The following is a 22,373-nucleotide window of genomic DNA, read 5'->3' as shown; positions in this document are numbered from 1 at the left end:
TTTTGGTTGGAGCATTTAATCCATTCACGGTCAAGGTAATTATCGATATGTATGTTCCTGTTACCATTTTCTTAATTGTTATGGGTTTGTTTTTGTAGGTTGTTTTCTTTTGTGTTTCCCACTTAGAGAAGTTTCTTCAGCATTTGTTGTAGAGCTGGTTTGGTGGTGCTGAATTCTCTTAGCTTTTGCTTGTATGTAAAGCTTTTGATTTCTCCGTTGAATCTGAATGAGCTCCTTGCCAGGTAGAGTAATCTTGGTTGTAGGTTCTTCCCTTTCATCACTTTAAATATATCGTGCCACTCCCTTCTGGGTTGTAGAGTTTCTACTGAGAAATGAGCTGTTAACCTCATGGGAGTTCCTTTGTATGTTATTTGTCGTTTTTCCCTTGTTGTTTTCAGTAATGTTCCTTTGTCTTTAATTTTTGTCAATTTTTTTTTTTTTTTTTTTTTTTTTGTGGTACGCGGGCCTCTCACTGTTGTGGCCTCTCCCACTGCGGAGCACAGGCTCCGGATGTGCAGGCTCAATGGCCATGGTTCACGGGCCCAGCCGCTCCACGGCATGTGAGATCCTCCCAGACCGGGGCACGAACCCGTGTCCCCTGCATCAGCAGGCGCACTCCCAACCACTGCACCACCAGGGAAGCCCTAATTTTTGTCAATTTGATTACTGTGTGTCTTGGCGTGTTCCTCCTTGGGTTTATCCTGCCTGGGACTCTCTGCGCTTCCTGGACTTGGGTGGCTATTTCCTTTCCCATGTTAGGGAAGTTTTTGACTATAATCTCTTCAAATATTTTCTTGGGTCCTTTCTCTCTCTCTCCTCCTTCTGGGACCCCTATAATGCTAATGTTGTTGTGTTTAATGTTGTCCCAGAGGTCTCTTAGGCTGTCGTCATTTCTTTTCATTGTTTTTTCTTTATTCTGTTCCGTGGCAGTGAATTCCACCATTCTGTCTTCCAGATCACTTATCCGTTCTTCTGACTCAGTTACTCTGCTATTGATTCCTTCTAGTGTATTTTTCATTTCAGTTATTGTATTGTTCATCTCTGTTTGTTCTTTAATTCTTCTAGGTGTTTTTTCTTTAATTCTTGTAAGTCTTTGTTAAATATTTCTTGCATCTTCTTGATCTTTGCCTCCATTCTTTTTCCAAGGTCCTGGATCATCTTCACTGTCATTTTTCTGAATTCTTTTTCTGGAAGGTTGCCTATCTCCACTTCATTTAGTTGTTTTTCTGGGGTTTTATTTTGTTCCTTCATCTTGTACATAGTCATCTGCCTTTTCATTTTGTCTGTCTTTCTGTGAATATGGTTTTCCTTCCACAGGGTGCAGAATTGTAGTTCTTCTTGCTTCTGCTGTCTGCCCTCTGGTGGCTGAGGCTATCTAAGAGGCTTGTACAGGCTTCCTGATGGGAGGGACTGGTGGTGGGTAGAGCTGGGTGCTGCTGTGGTGGGCAGAGCTCAGTAAAACTTTAATCTGCTTATCTGCTGATGGGTGGGGCTGGGTTCCCTCCCTGTTGGTTGTTTGGCCTGAGGCAACCCAGCACTGGAGCCTACGTGGCTCTTTGGTGGGGCTAATGGTGGACTCTGGGAGGGCTCCCGCCAAGGAGTACTTTCCAGAACTTCTGCCTCCAGTGTCCTTGTCCCCACAGTGAGCCACAGCCACCCCCCACCTCTGCAGGAGACCCTCCAACACTAGCAGGTAGGTCTGGTTCAGTCTCCTATGGGGTCACTGCACCTTCCCCTGGGTCCCAGTGCGCACACTACTTTGTGTGTGCCCTCCAAGAGTGGAGTCTCTGTTCCCCCCTGTCCTGCCGAAGTCCTGCAATCAAATCCCGCTAGCCTTCAAAGTCTGATTCTTTAGGAATTCTTCCTCCTGTTGCCGGACCCCCAGGTTGGGAAGCCTGACATGGGGCTCAGAACCTTCACTCCAGTGGGTGGACTTTGTGGTATAAATCTTCTCCAGTTTGTGAGTCACCCGCCCAGCAGTTACGGGATTTGATTTTGTTGTGATTGCGCCCCTCCTACCATCTCACTGCAGCTTCTCCTTTGTCTTTGGACGTGGGGTATCTTTTTTGGTGAGTTCTTGTGTCTTTCCGTCGATGATTGTTCAGCAGTTAGTTGTGATTCTGGGGCTCTCGCAAGAGGGAGTGAGCACACGCCCTCTACTCCGCCATCTTGAAACAATCTCTGAAAGTAATTTCATTTAACCCTTTTTACTTGAGTTTGGATGGTGGAGGCTCTGATGGTAGTATAAAACCCCAAATTGGAGACAGTCAAAAACTGTAAGTTTCAAACTTAGTAGTAATAGGTTTGTAGCTATTATATTTGCAACCGTTACAGTTTATACTGCGTTGATGGGCAGTGAGTTATGGGCAGCAGTTCATACACACATGTGCAAATTCATGTGTATATATACTTTCTAACCAAGAGAAAATTCTTCTCTGTATGAGTTTTTGTTATTGGTATGGAGTAATATTTGTGGATTTTTTAGGTTTCCAGGGATTTCTGGAACATGGCCTCAGGGAATGTGAAAGGTTTCCTGAGCTTTTCACTTGACTCCAGTGCATTATTAGAACACTCCAAAATCTGTACTTTGAAAACATTGATAATTCTATGTCTCTGTATATAATTTCCCATCAGTACTGTATAGTTTTGAGCCTTCTTTATAACACAGCTGTATATTGCCTTATGATGTTTGTTACTAACTGCTTCCATTATTTTTCACGTGTCACAGGTAGTTTTTACGAGTAGGCTCAGATTGAGTTTAGCCAGTGATTGATAAGCTGGCCAGCAGAATGTTCTGGATGTGGTCGAGGCACATTGTAAGTTGAAGACATGATCGTTAGTAGGAAATGTACCCATTCTCCACCGGAATAGGCCTGAAGTGTTGTGTGGTTTTTTTCTTTAGTCTTTCCATGTCTTCTTTTCTGGATACAGGTACAGAATGAGCACATGTTGTTGGTGTACACCAGGTGGTATTTCCACCATTGACTTCCTGCAACACTATGCATCCGAGACCCACTCCAGTGAATTTCGAACAGCTGATGAAGACCTCTGCTACTGCTTAGAGTGTGTGGCTGAATACCACAAAGCAAGGGATGAATTGCCATTCTTACATAAGGTACTTGACATTAATTGGGCAGTATTTTTCAGAGCTTGATAACTAGGAAGAGAATAAATTTGAACTCTGTTGGAAGCACTCAGGGAACTGACAATGTGATTTAAACTGTGAATGCTAATATACTTCTAGTATCTAACTCATTGCCTGGTAGATAGTAGGTGCTGAGTAAATGCTTATTTTTATTTTTTTTTTCGGTACGCGGGCCTCTCACTGTTGTGGCCTCTCCCGTTGCGGAGCACAGGCTCCGGACGCACAGGCTCAGCGGCCATGGCTCACGGGCCCAGCCGCTCCACGGCATGTGGGATCTTCCCGGACCGGGGCACGAACCGGTGTCCCCTGCATCGGCAGGCGGACTCTCAACCACTGCGCCACCAGGGAAGCCCTAAATGCTTATTGATTGATAGAATTGAATTGAAATCTAATTTTCAGAATTTTATAGCAGAATAGCAGAATTTTATAATCCTCCACTTTTAGTCATTTTGATGTGAAACAGTTTCATGAAATGAAGTGACGTATGGGGTTCTTTTGGGTTCATGTTTTAATATCATTGTGTTTGACGTTGTTAACAGCCAGGTATCTGAATGGCTTGGGTTATTTTTTTATTGGCTAATAGTTCTTTTTTTTCCCCCTCTCTTCATTTTTTAATGGGTAAGTGGTATAAATCAATAAAGACAAGCATTTTTTCATTCACAGTAACCAAAGTGAAACATGTAATTTTAAATATGTGGCTTTGAATATTGGTTTATTATATTTATCTGATGAAAAATGGAATACAGACCATAGAGATATGTATAATAATATAGAAAAGAGGAGGGGGATGATTAGTTATGAACCTTTTGAGGAAAACTTTTACGTTTACAAGGTTTCCTAGCTATGAAGCTAACCAATGTCTTTATGCTAAAGCTGATGTTTCAAGGTAGTTACCTATGGCTGGAACATAGAAGGGAAGTCAGAGAAGGCCCAGCTTGTGCCTTGGTAAAGAAGCTCCAACTTCTCATTTCCTTTTCAATAGAGTGTAGTTGACAGAGCTGTTGATAGCAAAACTCTGCAAGAGCGATGTTTTAAACATCTCATGCTCTATGTACTCATGTTCATGTATCATAAAAGCCACTTTTATGTTTAGTGACTGTTTTCTTTAAATCTAATATATGATGTTTAGTACTTCTTTAAACTTCTGAATTTTTATACTTAGGAAAAGGCTTTCTAGAAGGATCATCACATCCAGTATATTTTGTTGATAATAAGATATAAAGCACACTGCCCATTTTTCTTTTCCTGTAGGTTTTATGGGAATTAGAAACCTCACGTCTCATAAATCACTTTGAAAAGGCCATGAAGGCAGAAATTGGAGACGATGACGAGTTATATATAGTAGACAACAATGGAGAGGCACAGCCGTTTGACTTTACTGGCCAAGACTTTGAAAATAAGCTTCGAGTTCCTCTTCTTGAAATACTGAAATATCCTTATTTGCTTTTACATGAGCGTGTTAGTGAGTATCTTGGATGTTTCACAGTTGTATCATTTTTTTTTAATTTTAAGAATTGTAAGAAAAAAAAGAATTGTAAGAATTTGGATTTATATTGAAAATCTGTTTCTTAAACGTATAATTAGGATACTTATTATTATTTTTTCCAAACGTTTTATTTTGAGCGTTTCCAAACCTAGAAAAGTGAATTACACAGTGAATACCATAAACACACCACATAGATTCTACAGTTGCTAACATCTTGCTGTATTTGCTTTATCACATATATATTCATCTATCCATTCAATTAATTTTCATTCTTGGAATGTGTCTGTAGCAGGGTTTTTCAAACTTGGCACTGTTGACATTTTGGACTGGATAATTCTTGGTGGGTGAGGGACATGCTGTTTATTGTGGGATGTTTAGCAGCATCCCTGGCCTCTCTCCACTAGATGCTGGTAGTGACTTGCTCTCCCCATTACCCTAGTTGTGACAACCAAAAATGTCTCCAGATATTGCCAAATGTCCCTTGGGAGTTGGGGATCAGGGCCAGTGAGGGACAGAATCGCCAGGTTGAGAACCACTGGTCTGTAGTTAATTTTCAGTAATCACTATGGCATAGCATATTACAGCTGCCTAGATTTTGGTCATTTATATTTGCATTTCTTAATATGAATCTCTTGAAGACATTTTCCTGATCTATCAAATCTAATGAAATAACCGTACCTTTAAGATACCCACTACTATATCTAGTCCACATTCAGATTTTCCCGGTAGTTGCAAAATGTGTTTTTTGGACGATTTATTTAAATTAGAGTCCAATCAGGGACTGTGCATTTGGTTCCATATTTCTTACATCTCTTTTAATCCAGAATAGTTTACTCTTATATATGTGTGCACAGGTATAGATGTAGATAGATAGATTTTTTTTTTCTTTTTTGTCATAACTTTGACTTGCTGCGACCAGATGGTTGCCCTAAAGAATAATGTGCTTCCTGGACTTTTCTGATTTCTTCCTTGTCATGTTATTTGACTTGTTTCTCTATCCTCTGTATTTTCAGTAAATTGAAAAGTATATCTAAAGATTTATTAGATAAATCAGTTCTTTCTAAATAAATTCAAAATAACTAGATTTTTAAATTCTAACAAGTCATTTTTCAAATGTTTATTAAAGAGTACCATATCCAGAAAAGTATATAAGCTTGATTTTTCATAAACTAAACACACTTGTGTAGCTGGCACCCAGGTCAAGAAACAAAACATCATCAACACACCAGGAGCTCTCCTCTTGCTTTTCCAGTCATTGTTCCTCCTTCCCAAAGCTAACCACTGTCACTACAATATTCTTTGAAGCTTGACAAAATAAAGTTGATTCATCTGATGTGGTAAATGTATGAGTCTATTCAGTATACTTCTGAAAGAGTGATGAAGAAATTTCCATAAAGCAACAGGGATCAGGATAGTACTGGTACAGATAGACTAATGGAACAGTGTAGAGAGTCCAGAAGTAAACCAAATATATTTGGGGAATTTACTCTTTGGTGATGATAGCATTTCAAACCAGTGGAGAAAATGGATTACTCAGTAACTGAGAGTAGGACAAAATAGCCATCTGGGGGGCAAAACTGATTTTATCACTGTGGTACAAGATAAAGTCCTCATGGATCAAAATGTAAAATGCTAATGGAATTGGACCTATAGCCATACTTCTAAGAAGATGCTCTCTGGAGATAATTATGCCCAGTGTGAAAAAAGATGTCTGTACTAGGAAAGTCAGAGCAGTTCATAGGCACACACTATGATCAACCTACCAGTCTTTCAGCAGCTAAATATCATTCCTACATTTACGGCATTTTTATGCCTCAGTTTAAAAATAAAAAAAGGGAACAACTTTTCATTCACTTACAGAGCAACCAAAGGAGCCAAATTTAGGGAATCTTGATAAGTTGATAAGATTTATGTCTTATGTTTACTGCCTTGTTTTTTCTATTTAGATGAACTATGCGTTGAAGCACTTTGCCGGATGGAACAAGCTAACTGCTCCTTTCAGGTTTTTGACAAACATCCAGGGATCTATTTGTTTTTGGTCCATCCCAATGAAATGGTGAGTGTGAGTGTTAGGCAGTAGAAGAAGGAATATTTTATTTTTGCACCTATAGTATAGATAACTATAATAGAGGTTTTTGGTTGTACTTCGTTTAAAATATTTGCCAAAATTATTCTCTTGTTGTTGTAACATTACTGCAGTTAAGGAGGGGGTGCTGGGGGGGGGGGGGCTCAAAGAAGAGAGTTAAGAGAGTAGGGAAACACTTCTGACAGGTGATGCTTCAGTTTAAAAGACAAATGAGGGGATAACCTGAACTTGCAGTGTGTTGACCTGAACTAATGAAGAAGGACTGTTCTCTCTTGCTTTTCTTGCTTGCCTGCCCTGCTCCAAGCACACGGAAATACTAGTTAAAGCACTTGAAATAATTATTTTGCTAATAGATGAGATTTTTAACAGGTGATGGGGTAGAGGGGACGGCAAGGAAATTCAGTTCCTAGGTGCCAGACAGGAAGAGGAACTGAGAATCAGAACAGTAGGTAGACAGAAGCAGAGAGCAACGCCAGAGGCTCGGAACCTGACTTTGAGCTGATTGCTGGAGTTTGAGGACTTCTCATCATGTGGCGAGGCAGCGTGTGCAGTAGGACCTGTGCACGTTGGCCTCTAGAACTGAGTTACAATGTTAAGACAATAGCCATGAAGGGTTGCTCTGCCAATAGAAGGATAGTAAAGAGGCTTTATTTTTAAGTGGCAAAGAAAGAACATGGTAATGGGGTTTCCAGTCAGAATGGTGGTGAATTTCAGTCTCCTCTGTGCCAAACCCAAACAATGATAGAAAAATATTCAAAAGGTGGAATTCTAAAAGGTATAATCACACTTTTCAAAAGGTAAATGTTTCTTTGGACCAGTAATGGAACAGAAATACAAAGTGATAAATGGTGGAAACCTGTATGTAGGCTTGGGTGGCTGTAGGTAGCAGGGGACTGAGTTTGTGCATGATAATAAGAATTACAAATATACTCCAGGCAAGGGTAGAACCAGAGTCAAGGCCTGTGCTTAAAATAAGGGTGGGGCTTTCTTGCCTGTGAAAGAAGATTGACAGAAGGTACAGCCAGCTGCTCTCTGGGACTGGCTTTCTTAAAGCTGCAAACCAGTAGAGGAAGCTGGTCCAGCTGAGCAACCAGGACGTGGGCCAAGCACTTGCAGGCTTGGTGACTGGGTCTGCAGGGCCAGGAATGACTGTATTCTTCATTACATATGTGTTTTTACAGGTGAGGAAACTGAGTCAGGAGACTTAACCACAGTTACACAGGCTAGTATGGTGACTTGGATTTGTATATAGGCAGCCTGACTCCAGAGCCCTAATGCTTTTTTTTTTAAGTTTTTATTTGAAAATACTTTAAAATTTTCAGAAAATTCTCAAAAATAAAAAAAAAGTAGAAAACACCTGTATACTCTTTAGCTGTATTCACCAATTATTAATGTTTCACTCCATTTGTTCTATCATTTGCTTTCAGTTAACTACAAAGCTGTTTGTTTTCTGAACCATTTGAGCGTAGGTTGCATATATCATAGCCTTTTGCCCCTAAATATTTCAGTGTATATTTCCTAAGAATAAGTATATTCTCACAATATTATAAACTTCAGTGAATTTAACATTGATACAGTAAGGTCTGTTTTCCAGTTGTGTCATGTGATCCAGTGTACTTTGTAGCATTTTCCCCCTGTACTTCAGTATCCAGACCAGGATCAGGATTTACATGTAGTTGTGTTACATTAGTCTCCCTTAATCTGTAACATTTCCGCAGCCTTTCTTTGTCTTTTATGACAATTACATTTCTGAAGAATAGTCATTTCTGCCTCCCTCCCATTTACAAAACATAGAATGCTTTTCATTTTGGGTTTGTCTGATGCTTGCGCATGGTTAGGCTTCGGTTATACGTTCCAGCTGGAGTACTACATAAGTGATGGATGTTATGTCCTTCTCAGGGTGTCAGATATACAGGCATGCCGTATCATTCGGCCTCTCATAGTGATGTTAATTTTGATCATCTAGTTGAGGTGTTGTCCAGTTTCTTCACTGTACAATGTCTATTTCTTAAGTACTCTAAGATCACATAAATACCTTACTCCTCACCAGAATTTTCTCCTAAATTTAGCATTACCTGATGGTTCTTCCCTGAGCCAGTTTTTCTAAGGTTGCAAAATAATTTCAACCCCAGCACTTTACATATTTACCAGTCAGCACTTGACATTGATTGTACTATAATCAAGAGCCATTTTCCCTGCTCTTCATTTATTCATCTGTTTATTATAAGTTATAGACTCATTGATTCCTTTGTATTTTTTTCGATAGCTTAAAATTCATTACTTAATTATGTTGGCATAGAGCCCATTCTTTTGTCCACTAGTTCTATGTTTTGCAAACTTTTCTGCCCATAACCTGTGTAAAAATGTTCTTCATTGAGTTCACACACATATATATACGTATGTGACCTAAACATTTCACAAAACAGTACTTACTGTTACTATGAAGGATGCCCACTGATTTTTTAAAATTTTATTTAGCTTTTAAGGTTGGTTGTGATCACTAAATTCAGTTTGTAGTGCAGAATAAATTTAAGATCACTTCCCTATGCTATATTGCCATGGAGAGGCGACCTTTGATTTCTTTTGAGGTTTCTCTTTTCATCTTTCTTCCCTTTTTTTAACTTTCTATTATGGAACATTACAAACATACAAAAAATAGATTGGTGTAGTGAACCCCCATATATCCATCACTGTGCTTCATCTGTTATCAATATGTGGTCAATATTCTGCTCCTGTTAAGTTACCGCAAATCTTAGACATCAGAGCATTTCATCCATAAAATACTTTAGTGCGTGTATCAAAAAGGTAAGTGCTTTTAAAGGAAAACAGTTACATCAACACACTTATAATAATAATAATAATAATATCATGTTTCTAGTCAGTGTTTAAGTGAGTGGAAATTATTATCTCACAAATGCTTTATTAGGGTTAGTTCAAATCAGGATCAAGCAAGGTTCACACATCGCATTCCAGTTGACCCTTGAGCAGCATGGGTTTGAACTGCATGGGTCCTCTTATACACAGATTCTTTTTAATAGCATGTAGTATAGTACTACACAGTTTGAGGTTAGTTGAATCCATGATGCAGAACCGGGATATGGAGGGCTGCCAACTATGTTATATTCGAATTATATTAGTGTATTCAACTACCCAGAGGGTAGGTGCCCCTAACCCATGTGTGTTGTTCAAAGGTCAATTGTAATTAGTATCTTCTGTCTTTTTTTTCTTTTTTTCTGTCATCATGGACCTCTTGGTATATTTCCTTCAAATGTCTGAAAATCATATATTTTTCCTAAAGTACTTTATTCTATATGATAGTCTTTTTCTTCCAGTTTTATTGAGGTATAATTGACATACCGCACTGTATAAGTTTAAGATATACAGTGTAATTTTTTTTTTAAAGTAGAGTTGATGTATCTCGTGTCTTATAATCTGTAGAGAATCCTATTTTAACTATATGCTTGCTGTATGTAGACAGTTGTGTGTAAAATGAAGTAATGAATGTGTTATGCTTTTAGGTTCGGCGTTGGGCTATCCTGACCGCAAGAAACTTGGGAAAAGTGGACAGAGATGATTATTATGACTTACAGGAGGTTTTGACTTGCCTTTTTAAAGTCATTGAGTTGGGGCTTTTAGAAAGTCCAGACATTTATACTTCTTCTGTCCTTGAGAAGGGTAAACTGATTCTTCTGCCTTCACACATGTATGATGCTGCCAACTACAAAAACTATTGGTTAGGTGAGTGTTGTCCCTACACAAATATAATTAGTATTTTCCAATATTTCTTATGATTATCCTGCAAGGGAAGGGATCTCTTTTGGTAATCTGATCAAAATTGCTAAATAAAGGATTTCATAGTTCCCAGTTCTTGTTCTGTCATTAAATTGACTATTACAACATCTTGTCTTTAAACATTTTTTACCCTAGAAATCATCTGTGTAAGAGGTACATTTTCAAGTATGGCAAATAGATCTTTTATTTAAGGCAGTATTAGATGTTACAGTATTAGCATAGCAGCTGACCTTAATAGGGTTTTGATCTATTGCAACAGAGGTTTAATAGCTCTTTTCCCATCTGTAAAATATTTCCTGGAAGAAAGAGATATTAACTTTGGTTTTCATCAGGTTGTATATTGACTTAAAATATTTCTGTCCTACTTCATTGACTCAGAGTCTTATAGTCATGTGTATATTTGGCAGTGATTGGTACTTGAAATATAGTGATCTTAAAATTTAAGGGGTTTTTGATTTTATGAGATACAAATTGTGTGGTAGTCATTTTGGAAATGGTTTTCTAACCAAGTTCGCGCCATTTTCCCTTTTTATTCAGTCTAAAGTTCTGTTCTTAGGAGGAGTTGTATATGAATGTCTCAGACTTCAGTGTCTGAGGCACTGGATACTGTTTTGTTTCGTCTTAATGCCTTGTTATTCGTTTGCCAACTAAACTGGAGAAGGCATTAGAACAGTTTTATTTAATCAATTCAAGAAAACTATACATGATCTTACAGGTATTTGCATGTTGCTGACCATTCTTGAGGAGCAAGCCATGGATTCACTGTTGTTGGGCTCAAACAAACAGAATGATTTTATGCAATCAATACTTCACACCATGGAGAGGCAATCAGATGGTAATAAACTATTTGCTGAATATTGCAATGATGGTGCACTTTGAAAATACTAGTGTCACTGTAAGAATTTGGGTGTATGATGTGGAGGAAAGAGAGTGAACATTTTATGGTTTTGGTCACAGAGTCAGAATTTTAAATTGGAAAGCACCTTTAGAGTTTAACTCAGCACCTTACTTTCATAAAAGAAGAAACTGAAGCCCAAGGAAGTTAACTTACTTTTTTAAAAATTAATTAATTTTTGGCTGCGTTGGGTCTTTGTTGCCGTGCATGGGCTTTCTCTAGTTGCGGCGAGCGGGGGCTACTCTTCGTTGCAGTGTGCAAGCTTCTCATTGCTGTGGCTTCTCTTGTGGCGGAGCACGGGCTCTAGGCACGCAGGCTTCAGTAGTTGTGGCACACGGGCTCAGTAGTTGTGGTGCACGGGCTTAGTTGCTCCACGGTATGTGGGATCCTCCCGGACCAGGGCTCGAACCCCTGTCCCCTGCATTGGCAGGCGGATTCTTAACCACTGTGCCACCAGGGAAGTCCCTTAACTTACTTTTTCATGTTGAAATACCCAGTTAGTGGTAGAATCAAGACTAGAACCTAAAGGAGGTAAATTTCTAATGACATGATAGTTAAAATTTTGCAGAAAGCTTCCCGTATCCCACTGTCTCCCTTTTGCCTGGTTTTTCATTTCACTTTGGTTCTCTAGGGTTCCACCATCCACGATGGTGGCTGCCTGCCGGCCAAGAGTGGCTCTTTACATTTACATTAATGAAACTTAAATAAAATTAAAAATTCAGTTTTTCAGTCCCACTAGCTATACTTCAAGAGCTGCCTGATGGCTACGGTATACAACCATTTCCATCATCCCAGAAAGTTCCCTTGGACAGTGCTCCCCTGATAGTCTAGAAAGTAGGGTCTCAAATTTGTCATGTTTGTTATTAGAGCCAGCTTAATTTTGCTCATGGTTTTATTGGGCTGATCAGGGAGAATCTGTACTAGTGTTTCTAATCTTACCTTCTTTATGAAACAATGACTCAATAAAGACCAAGCATGCCAAATTTAATGAAAACATAAATATAACTTTTTACCCACATTCACTTCTCCTTAGGCAACTTCAGCGTGGATATATATTCTTTTGTGGGGGATTCTAAAAGAAATACGTAAACGTTATTTATTTATTTATTTATTTTGTGGTGCGCGGGCATCTCACTGTTGTGGCCTCTCCCGTTGCGGAGCACAGGCTCCGGACGCGCAGGCTCAGTGGCCATGGCTCACGGGCCTAGCCGCTCTGCAGCATGTGGGATCTTCCCGGACCGGGGCACGAACCCGTGTCCCCTGCGTCGGCAGGTGGACTCTCAACCACTGCACCATCAGGGAAGCCCGCTAGATGATTTTTGATTAAGGTTATTACTAATTAGGGACTTCCCTGGTGGTGCAGTGGTAAAGAATCTGCCTGCCAATGCAGGGGACACGGGTTTGAGCCCTGGTCCAGGAAGATCCCACATGCCGCAGAGCAACTAAGCCCGTGCGCCACAACTACTGAGCCTGCAAGCCACAGCTACTGAAGCCCGTGCACCAGAGTCTGTGCTCCGCAACAAAAGAAGCCACCACAATGAGAAGCCTGTTCACCACAACAAAGAGTAACCCCTGCTCTCCGCAACTAGAGAAGGCCCGCGCACAATAACAAAGACCCAGCACAGCCCCCCAAATAAACAAATAAATAAATTTATTGAAAAGGTTATTACTAATTTGCTTACCGGCATTAACTACATAAATTGTTAGTTTTTTTCCCAGTGCTTTGCATATATATTTCTGTCCTCTCCGTTAATCCAGCTCCCCAACACTCCTTCAAAATGAGTCACCTCCTTTTTTTTAAGCACCTTTTTTTTTTTTTAAGATTGGCATTTTTATTTATTTTATTTATAAGTTCATTTATTTATTTTTGGGGCTGTGTTGGGTCTTCATTGCTTCGTGTGGGCTTTCTCTACTTACAGCAAGTGTGGGGCTACTCTTCGTTGTGGTGCACGGGCTTCTCATTGTGGCGGCTTCTCTTGTTACAGAGCACGGGCTCTAGGCGCGTGGGCTCAGTAGTTGTGGCTCGTGGGCTCTAGACGGCAGGCTCAGTAGTTGTGGCGCATGGGCTTAGTTGCTCCGTGGCATGTGGGATCGTCCTGGACCAGGGCTCAAACCCGTGTCCCCTGCATTGGCAGGCAGATTCTTTCTTTAACATCTTTATTGGAGTATAATTGCTTTACAATGGTGTGTTAGTTTCTGCTGTATAACAAAGTGAATCAGCTATACATATACATATATCCCCATATCCCCTCCCTCTTGCGTCTCCCTCCCACCCTCCCTATCCCACCCATCTAGGTGGTCACAGAGCACCAAGCTAATGTCCCTGTGCTATGTGGCCGCTTCCCACTAGCTATCTGTTTTACATGTGGTAGTGTATGTACGTCCATGCCACTCTCCCACTTCGTCCCAGCTTACCCTTCCCTCTCCCCGTGTCCTCACGTCCATTCTCTACATCTGCGTCTTTATTCCTGTCCTGCCCCTAGGTTCTTCAGAAGCTTTTTTTTTTTTTTTTTGTAGATTCCATATATAAGTGTCAGCATACAGTATTTGTTTTTCTCTTTCTGACTTACTGCACTCTGTACGACAGACTCTAGGTCCATCCACCTCACTACAAATAACTCGATTTCGTTTCTTTTTATGGCTGAGTAATATTCCACTGTATGTGTATGCCACATCTTCTTTATCTATTCATCTGTCGATGGACACTTAGGTTGCTTCCATGTCCTGGCTATTGTAGATAGAGCTGCAATGAACACGGTGGTACATGTCTCTTTTTGAATTATGGTTTTCTCAGGGTATATGCCCAGTAATGGGATTGCTGAGTCATAATGTTATTTCTATTTTTAATTTTTTAAGGAACCTCCATACTGTTCTCCATAGTGGCTGTATCAATTTACATTCCCACCAACAGTGCAAGAGCGTTCCCTTTTCTCCACACCCTCTCCAGCATTTATTGTTTGTAGATTTTTGATGATAGCCATTCTGACTGGTGTAAGATGATATCTCATTGTAGTTTTGATATGCATTTCTCTAATGATTAGTGATGTTGAGCATCCTTTCATGTGTTTGTTGGCAATCTGTATGTCTTCTTTGGGGAAATGTCTATGTAGGTCTTCTGCCCATTTTTGGATTGGGTTGTTTGTGTTTTTGATATTGAGCTGCTTGTAAATTTTGGAGATTAATCCTTTGTCTGTTGCTTCATTTGCAAATATTTTCTCCCATTCTGAGGGTTGTCTTTTCATCTTGTTTATGTTTTCCTTTGCTGTGCAAAAGCTTTTAAGTTTCATTAGGTCCCATTTGTTTGTTGTTATTTCCATGTCTCTAGGAGGTGGGTCAAAAAGGATCTTTCATGTCATAGAGTGTTCTGCCTGTGTTTTGGCAGGCGGATTCTTTACCACTTCACCACCAGGGAAGTCCCAAGTCACCTCTTTAAGAAACATTCCATAATTGTCTTCACCTAACTGATGACTTTCTTCCTTATTTGAGAGCTTCCTAGACATAAGACAGCTTCAGTAGAGGATAAAAAAGTATATGAGAAGTTCTACTCAAACGACTATGATAAAAAAAGGAATCTAAGAGCCCTGAGGGAAATAAAGCAGTAAGTTCTAGGGTTGTCAGTAATTGGGTGAGTTAGAGCACTTGCCTCCTGAGAATACTGCTGAGGATGATAGGGGGTGCTAATAGTGAAGCCGTTCTGGTTCTTACTTGGAAAAAGCCAGCTATCTGTTTTCTTCTGTAGGTGGTGTATCTTTATGTGAGTGTAAAAAAATAAATCTGGAAAGAAGGAATAGAGTAAGATCTTACAAATGCTTGACTGAGGACTTCTAATTTCCTTAGAAGACATTAAGGAGCAAGTGCAGGTCTTTGAGCAGGGCAGTGTTTCGCCACTGCATGTAGAGAGGAGGGAAAGGACCGGCCATAAGAGTGTGTGAGTAATGGGAATGCCTGCCAGTTGGGTGTAATGGAGATAACAACAAAGCCATGTTGAGACATGGGTGGATGAAGAGTATGTATCTCTGCTTCTCCAGTGGATGAGGGGTTCAGTCCTTTATACCAGCCAAATGACACCCACAATTCAGGATTTCTTGTATCATGGACTTTGTTTAGATCTGAAAATACCAAGTTTTTCTTTCTCTCCCTTCTTTTTCTACTTTACTTCTGTTATTTATTGAAGGATGGGCGTATAAAGGTCTGGAAGAAGCAGAGGAGGAAAGATTGTTTCAGGCTGGCAAACAGGATGAGAAAGTTGAGTTTATCTAGACTATCTCAGTTTGTTCCACACGAAAAAATTTCTTAACAGAGGTGTATTGCTTTAAAAAAAAAAGCAGACACTATTTAAAAGTTTGCCAGCTTTCTAAAACCTGTAGTTGGCAATGCTTTACTTTAAATTACTTCCTGCTTTGCTTTCAGTTTTGTTGCTACCCAGGTAAAGAATGCTTAATTCTCAATATAGTTTAGTGCCTTTCTCTAATTTGGCAAATTACTCCATTGTATTTCAGATGATAGTGTGGATCCTTTCTGGCCAGCGTTACACTGTTTCATGGTGATTCTGGATCGCCTTGGATCCAAGGTCTGGGGTCAACTTATTGATCCTATTGAGGCATTTCAAACCATTATCAACAATGTGAGCTACAATAAAGAGATTCAGAATATACGGAACAGCTCTATGAGGTTCGTGCAGTTCCTGTGTCAGGATGTCAAACAAGCTGTATGAGGAAGTCTACTATAATTGACTTAACAGTAGGATATTTCTCTTCTTTTTATCCTTCATTTCAGTAATTTCTATTTATTCTTAATATTTAAGGACCAGGTTCGAACCAGAGTCATATTTGGATGATATGGTGACTTGCAGCCAGATTGTATACAATTATAACCCTGAAAAGACCAAAAAGGTATAAAACATTTTGAGAATTCAGATGATATTGTATTGCCTTTATATTGTATAGACAGTGTTTTGTGTGGTTAGTTGCATTGCTGATTTTATATGTAGCTATTCTGAATCAACTGTTGCGTAAAACCTTTCTGATTGAACAGTAGCTCATGAGGAAAAATGGGCTCTAATGAGAGCGTGCACACTTTGAGAGATTAATTTTTCAGTACATTTCGGAAGGGTAGAACATTTATGGCATGAGGGAGATAAATCACATGACTAGAAATCAAAACCAACTGAAGGAAAGAGGTCCAGAGTACATGGAGGTTTTGTAAATTTAACCTTTTCATGAAACCTTAACCTCAAAATTGAACTGTTTTCAATTTCTTGGGGGTCCATATATGTACATCAAAACAGGAAAGTTGAGCAGTGTATTTTCTTGTTTGCAGCTTTTGTGTTAAACCTGTCGTGAATGGTACTTGTTTATCTGAATGTCAGTATCTCTTTCATTTTAGGATTCAGGGTGGAGATCAGCCATTTGCCCAGATTATTGTCCTAACATGTATGAAGAAATGGAAACATTAGCTAATGTGCTTCAGTCAGATATCGGTCAAGACATGCGTGTTCATAACAGCACGTTTCTGTGGTTCATCCCTTTTGTGCAGTCCCTCATGGATCTTAAGGATCTGGGTGTGGCTTATATAGTGGAGGTTATTCATCATCTGCATTCTGAAGTCAAAGACGTCCTCAACCAGACAGACGCCGTGTGTGACACAGTCACTGAGTTTTTCCTTCTGATTTTGGTGTCAGTGATTGAACTGCATAGAAATAAAAAGTGTTTGCATTTGCTGTGGGTTAGTTCCCAGCAGTGGGTGGAAGCCATCGTAAAATGTGCCAAGCTTCCCACCACCGCGTTTGCACGGAGTTCTGAGAAGTCATCTGGAAACGGCTCCAAAGGCACAATGATATCATCTCTGTCATTGCATTCAGTGCCATCTAACTCTGTACAACTTGCTTGTGTGCAGCTGATCAGAAGTCTCCTTAAAGAAGGCTGTCAGCTTGGGCAGCAGACTCTTTGTAAGCGATTCCGGGATAAGCTCAACTTATTCCTGCGAGGAAATTTATCTTTAGGTTGGCAGTTGACTAGTCAGGAAACCCATGAGTTACAAACTTGTTTAAAGCAAATTATTAGAAACATAAAATTCAAAGTACCTCAATGTAGCACTTCTGTGGATCTGACTTCTCCAGGTAAAATGCCTCCTGCATCATATAATAAAGAAGAAAGTGAACAAACAAGGAAGAAGTCTAAAAAAGACAGGCACTGTCTGGAAAACTCCAGCCCAACATTCTCTAAAGAACCAATGAAAGCTGATGCATGTCAAGTGCAAGAGAGTATTTTCAGCAAAGCAAATAATGCCATAGAAGAGGATAATGAGCAAACTTATATAAAAGATTTGAAACTCAAAGACCATCTCTCAGCTGAGTTGTGCTTGAAGCCGAGTAGTAAAAGGCTTGTTAATGAAAGAACTCGAGGCCAAGTTAAAATAAGTACAGGGAAGCATAAGTCTGTAAAAGAGAATTCCTCATATACCCCACAGAATTGTACTTCAAGGAATGGTCCAGAAAAGGTATTTGACAGAGGAATAATAACATCAACACGTTTGTTGACTGATTCTAGCAATGAGTCTCTGGAAAAGGTGTCTACATCAAATGAGGATTTCTCTTTAAAGGATGATGCTCTTGGCAAAACCTCAAAAGCAAAAACTAAGGCACATAAAGATGAAATCTGTGCTAAGTTATCACATGTAATAAAAAAGCAACACAGGAAAAGTATCACTTTAGAGGAAAACCTGACTGTATCTAGCATTGAAAGTTTCTATTCAAAGAAGGATACAGGAGGTCAGAAAGGAGATGGCTTCATGTACAATCTCTCTTTAGGCCCTAATGGTATTCTGGATGATAAAAATGGAGAGCAAAAATCTGAAAACAGTTTATTGCTGAAAAAGAAACAAGTACAGGAAGAAGAGTTAGGCATTTTCTCTACCCGTGAACTCAGTTGTCAAATACTAGAATGTCATGTTGGTAATAAAGATTTGGTCTCATTTACAGAAATGACCAATATTTTTGTGGAGAAAACACCTCCCTTTAAAGATCCTGTGACTGGACTTGAATCAAGAGATACGGAAATTATCAAGAGTACTGCTCAGTTTTCTTCTGATTTAAGAGAGCAAGTCCTTAGCATCAGTCCTAAGTCTGACACCTTAACAGATTCTCAGATAGACAGAGACCTCCACAAATTATCTTTAGTAGCTCAAGCCAGTGTTATTAAGTTCCCATCAGATTCAACTCAAAAAAGTTTATCCCAGCTACAAAGAAAAGTTAAAGATGATAGAAGATGTTTCACAGCCAACCAAAATAGTGTTAGGGAAACCTGCTGTGAACAGGTCATTATTATTTCAGATTCTGACGAAGAAGATGATGAGGAAAGAATTGTGGGTTTTAAGAAACACATTACACAGGATAAAACATGCATTGAGAAAGAATGTCCAGAGCAGCACGCTTCAATAGCTAACACAAACGTGGAACAGAAGGTAATAAGGGAAGAAAATGCCGGGTCCCTTTTGCAGTTTGAGGAATCTGATTCTCAGTTTTTTGAGTTTGAAAGTCCATGTGAAGTGTTTTCAGTTTGGCAAGATCGGAAGCCAGACAACAAGAATTCAGTTCAAGAGAATGAAGAAAATTCGTGCTTGACTCATGCAGGTGATACCACAAATGATTGGGGTTATGGTACAGATGATGTACCTGAAGAGGTCATTAAAAAAGCAGCAGAGGGCATTGAGGAACACGCAGAACCACACAGTAGTAGTATTTCTGTTGAGAAGTTTTGTGAGATTGAAGTAAAAAAACCCAAGAGAAGGCGATATCAGAAAGCTGCTATGGCTGAAGATCCTCTAAGGCCTTCATCTCCTGTCAAAAGTGAGGACCAGTCTGATATTCTTAATGAGGGAGATGTGACTGAAAATGATTTTAAAAGTATGGCCGTAAGGACTACAACTCCCAGTTCAAGCGTTCAGACCACTACGGTTTCCCTGAAGAGGTCTCCACCAAAGCTTCGCTCTTATTCCAAACGTGTTAGGAGAGTCTCACTTTCTAAAACTCCTAAAAAAACACGTTCGGATACCAAAACAGGGCAGAGTAAAAGTTCAAATTACCTAAGTTGTAGAACAACTCCTGCTATAGTGCCACCAAAGAAATTTCGCCAGTGTCCTGAACCAACTTCAACGGTTGAGAAACTTGGTCTGAAAAAGGCTCCTCGTAGGGCATTTGAGTTGTCCCAGCGATCTTTGGAGTGTTTAGCTCAGTTACGTGACCATGGCAAAACTGTTGGAGCAGTTGATACCCGGAAAAAGACTAAATTAATTTCTCCTCAGACTCTCTCTGTCAGAAATAATAAGAAACTGCTGACAAGTCAAGACCTTCAGCTGCGAAGGCAGCTGAGACCCAAATCACAGCGTAACAGACAAAGATGTTTTGATTATCAGAGTACAGATACAACACGAGCAGGCCCACGTGGAGCACAGAATTCTGACAAATGTGTGCCAGAATCAGATACGTCAGATTATAGCTATAAAGGAGGAGTTGAGGTAACTGCTAAAAGTAAGGAAAAAGAGTTAATAAAATGTGTGTCTTCTGAAACAGAACCCATGAAAGCAAAATACGTTTCTCAGGGAGCTGATGACACTTGTCTTTTGAACCAGTGTACTTCTGTAGTATTAAATGGAGAAATACCAACAAATGAAATAGTTGTTTCTACCTCAGGGGACCCTTTAGGTGGAGGTGACCTAACAGTACATCATTTAGATGTGGCAGCCTTGAGAGAGGGAGATCCTGAATCCAGCAGTGACGTAGAGGAAGAAAATATATTTTTAACACAACGTGATCCTGAAGATATGGATTTATGTTCACAAATGGAGAAAGAGAATGATAAACTCACTGAAGTAGTTCATGGAAAAGATACAGTCCAGGTAGAAGAAGATTCTGTGAGTCGGCCTCAGTTGGAATCTTTGAGTAGCACAAAATGTAAATACAAAGATTGTGTTGAAACACTGAAAAACCAGGGTGAATACTGTTCAAAACACTCTGAAGCTAAAGCAGCAGATGAAGATATATTTCGTAAACCTGGCTTGCCTCTCTCTGCATCTAAACCTTCGAGACCTCCCACTGCTAAGATTTTTAGCTCCAGTAGTACTTCGCGAATTGCTGGTCTTTCCAAGTCTTTGGAAAATACGGCATCGCTCTTACCAACTCTGAAAAATAAGTCAAGTGGGGTACAGTCTGTTTTGAAAGTACCGCCAGTCTCTCTGGTGTCCAAGAAGCCAGTGGCTGAAGTGAAGGGTTTGTGCAACGTTCTCCATTCTCATACTCCAAATAATTCCAACAGGCAAGGCTACAAAGTTCCATTTTGTGAAAACAGATCTTTTTCGGCTTCCCCTCCAGTAAACGTTCTCTTGTCAGCACAGTCCATCTCTGACACCTTCGTTAAAGAGGTCTTAAAATGGAAATACGAAATGTTTGTGAACTTTGATCAGTGTGGACCCCCGTCAACTCTGTGTCAGTCCATCTCAAGACCTGTGCCTGTGAGATTTCAAGATGGTGGAGATTATTTTAATGTGTTTTTCCCTTTGATGATGCTGAATACTTTTGAAACAGTAAGTATATGTTCTAATCGTATACGTTCAGACTTTGAAATTACCTTTCTTTACCGTGCTGAGTACGGCTAAAATAACTGAGCACATTTTGATTTAGATGTAGCTTGTAGATTTCATGTTGAACGGACATTGTGCCCGACACTGTTCTAGTTGCTGGTGCTACAGAGGAAACACTTAAACTCTGCCCTTCTGGAGCTTACAGACACAATTCAGAGTGCTAATGTACCAAGTCCAGAGGTGGCACAGGAGGAGGAAATGTTTTTCGGTGTAAAATAAGGGAAGACTTCTCAGAGGACATAGTCTCTCATCTGCGTTTATTTTTTTGAAAAGTAGTGTAAACCTTTACTGAAGTTTTCTTGAGGAGGTAGCAAAGGGCAAGTTACACTGATCAGCACAAAGCAATAAATCCCAAATTTCTCATCTGTCTTCCCAACTTCTTATGCCTCATAGCAGCCTTTAGCTGCCTCCCTACCCCAACACATCCCATTCTGGTTCTTCTCTCTTTCTTACTCCCCGACTGGGATTGCCAAGTAAAATATAGGATTCCCAGTTAAATTTGAACCTCAGAAAAACAGTAATTCTTTAGTGTAGACATCCACTTGCACTTGGAAGGATGTTTTTGGTGTTCTCAAAGCAGGTAGATTTTTACTTTTTTTCAAATTCCTTTAAAAAAAAAACCCAAAACGTGAGCATGCAATGAGACTCTTCAAAACCAAGAACGCTGAGGTAAATAACCACGTATTCAGTCAGGAGATACTTGGGTGCCTGATACTTGCCAAATACTATCACAGACCTGGGGCGGTAACGTGGTGAACACGACAGGCAAGGCCTCTGCCTTCTGGGAGTGATCATTTCAGATCAGGACCAAAGGCTCTAGAGTGCTCTAGAATGATCTAGAACAAAAGGGAGCAGGCACGGTGAGACAGCCTCTGTGAGCAATGGTATTCACACCGAGACCAGAGTGAGTAGAAGGAGTTGGCCATAGGAAGTATATCCCAGGCAGAGAGACTGCAAAGATCCAGCTTAGAATTGTTAAAGGCAAGGGAGGTATACTGCACAAAGAGGCAAGTTGGTGTCGATGTATGCCCTAAATTTCAGCCATTGTCTTAAGAATTATTTTACTAGTGTTTCAGAAACATTAGAAACAACTAATTGATAAAGGGCCTTCAGTCCGTCTCCTTAACAACAATGTGAAATGGTATTACAAGAATGATCTTCTTACCTTACAAAAGTGTTAGTTCAGTGAACAGTGTATACAGTTAAATAAGCTGGGGAATATACAGAGATTTTCTTCATTTTGAAGCTTATTTTTTTCTTGAACGTTTATCCTTTCCAGAAAACACTAAATCGCTTAGAAGCCATTCATAGCCCTTAAATTTAGGACACATAT

General features: G+C 39.8%; 1 protein-coding gene across 1 annotated transcript in view; it reads left to right on the top strand.

Annotated features, from left to right (window-relative positions):
* The first annotated feature begins 2,938 nt into the window (after nt 1–2,938).
* Nucleotides 2,939–22,373, top strand: part of SETX (senataxin) — a 64,354-nt gene continuing 44,919 nt past the window's right edge. The window contains exons 1-8 of the mRNA XM_065878749.1: nt 2,939–3,115; nt 4,397–4,607; nt 6,578–6,687; nt 10,236–10,455; nt 11,225–11,344; nt 15,904–16,075; nt 16,209–16,296; nt 16,790–20,983. Of these exons, the coding sequence (XP_065734821.1) occupies nt 2,939–3,115; nt 4,397–4,607; nt 6,578–6,687; nt 10,236–10,455; nt 11,225–11,344; nt 15,904–16,075; nt 16,209–16,296; nt 16,790–20,983 (5,292 nt within the window). The remainder of the gene's footprint in view (nt 3,116–4,396; nt 4,608–6,577; nt 6,688–10,235; nt 10,456–11,224; nt 11,345–15,903; nt 16,076–16,208; nt 16,297–16,789; nt 20,984–22,373) is intronic.

The sequence above is a fragment of the Phocoena phocoena genome, chromosome 6, assembly GCF_963924675.1.
Source record: "Phocoena phocoena chromosome 6, mPhoPho1.1, whole genome shotgun sequence".
Lineage (NCBI taxonomy): Eukaryota > Metazoa > Chordata > Mammalia > Artiodactyla > Phocoenidae > Phocoena > Phocoena phocoena.
The sequence above is the reverse complement of the archived record's forward strand: the minus strand, read 5'-3'. Positions and strand labels throughout refer to the sequence as shown.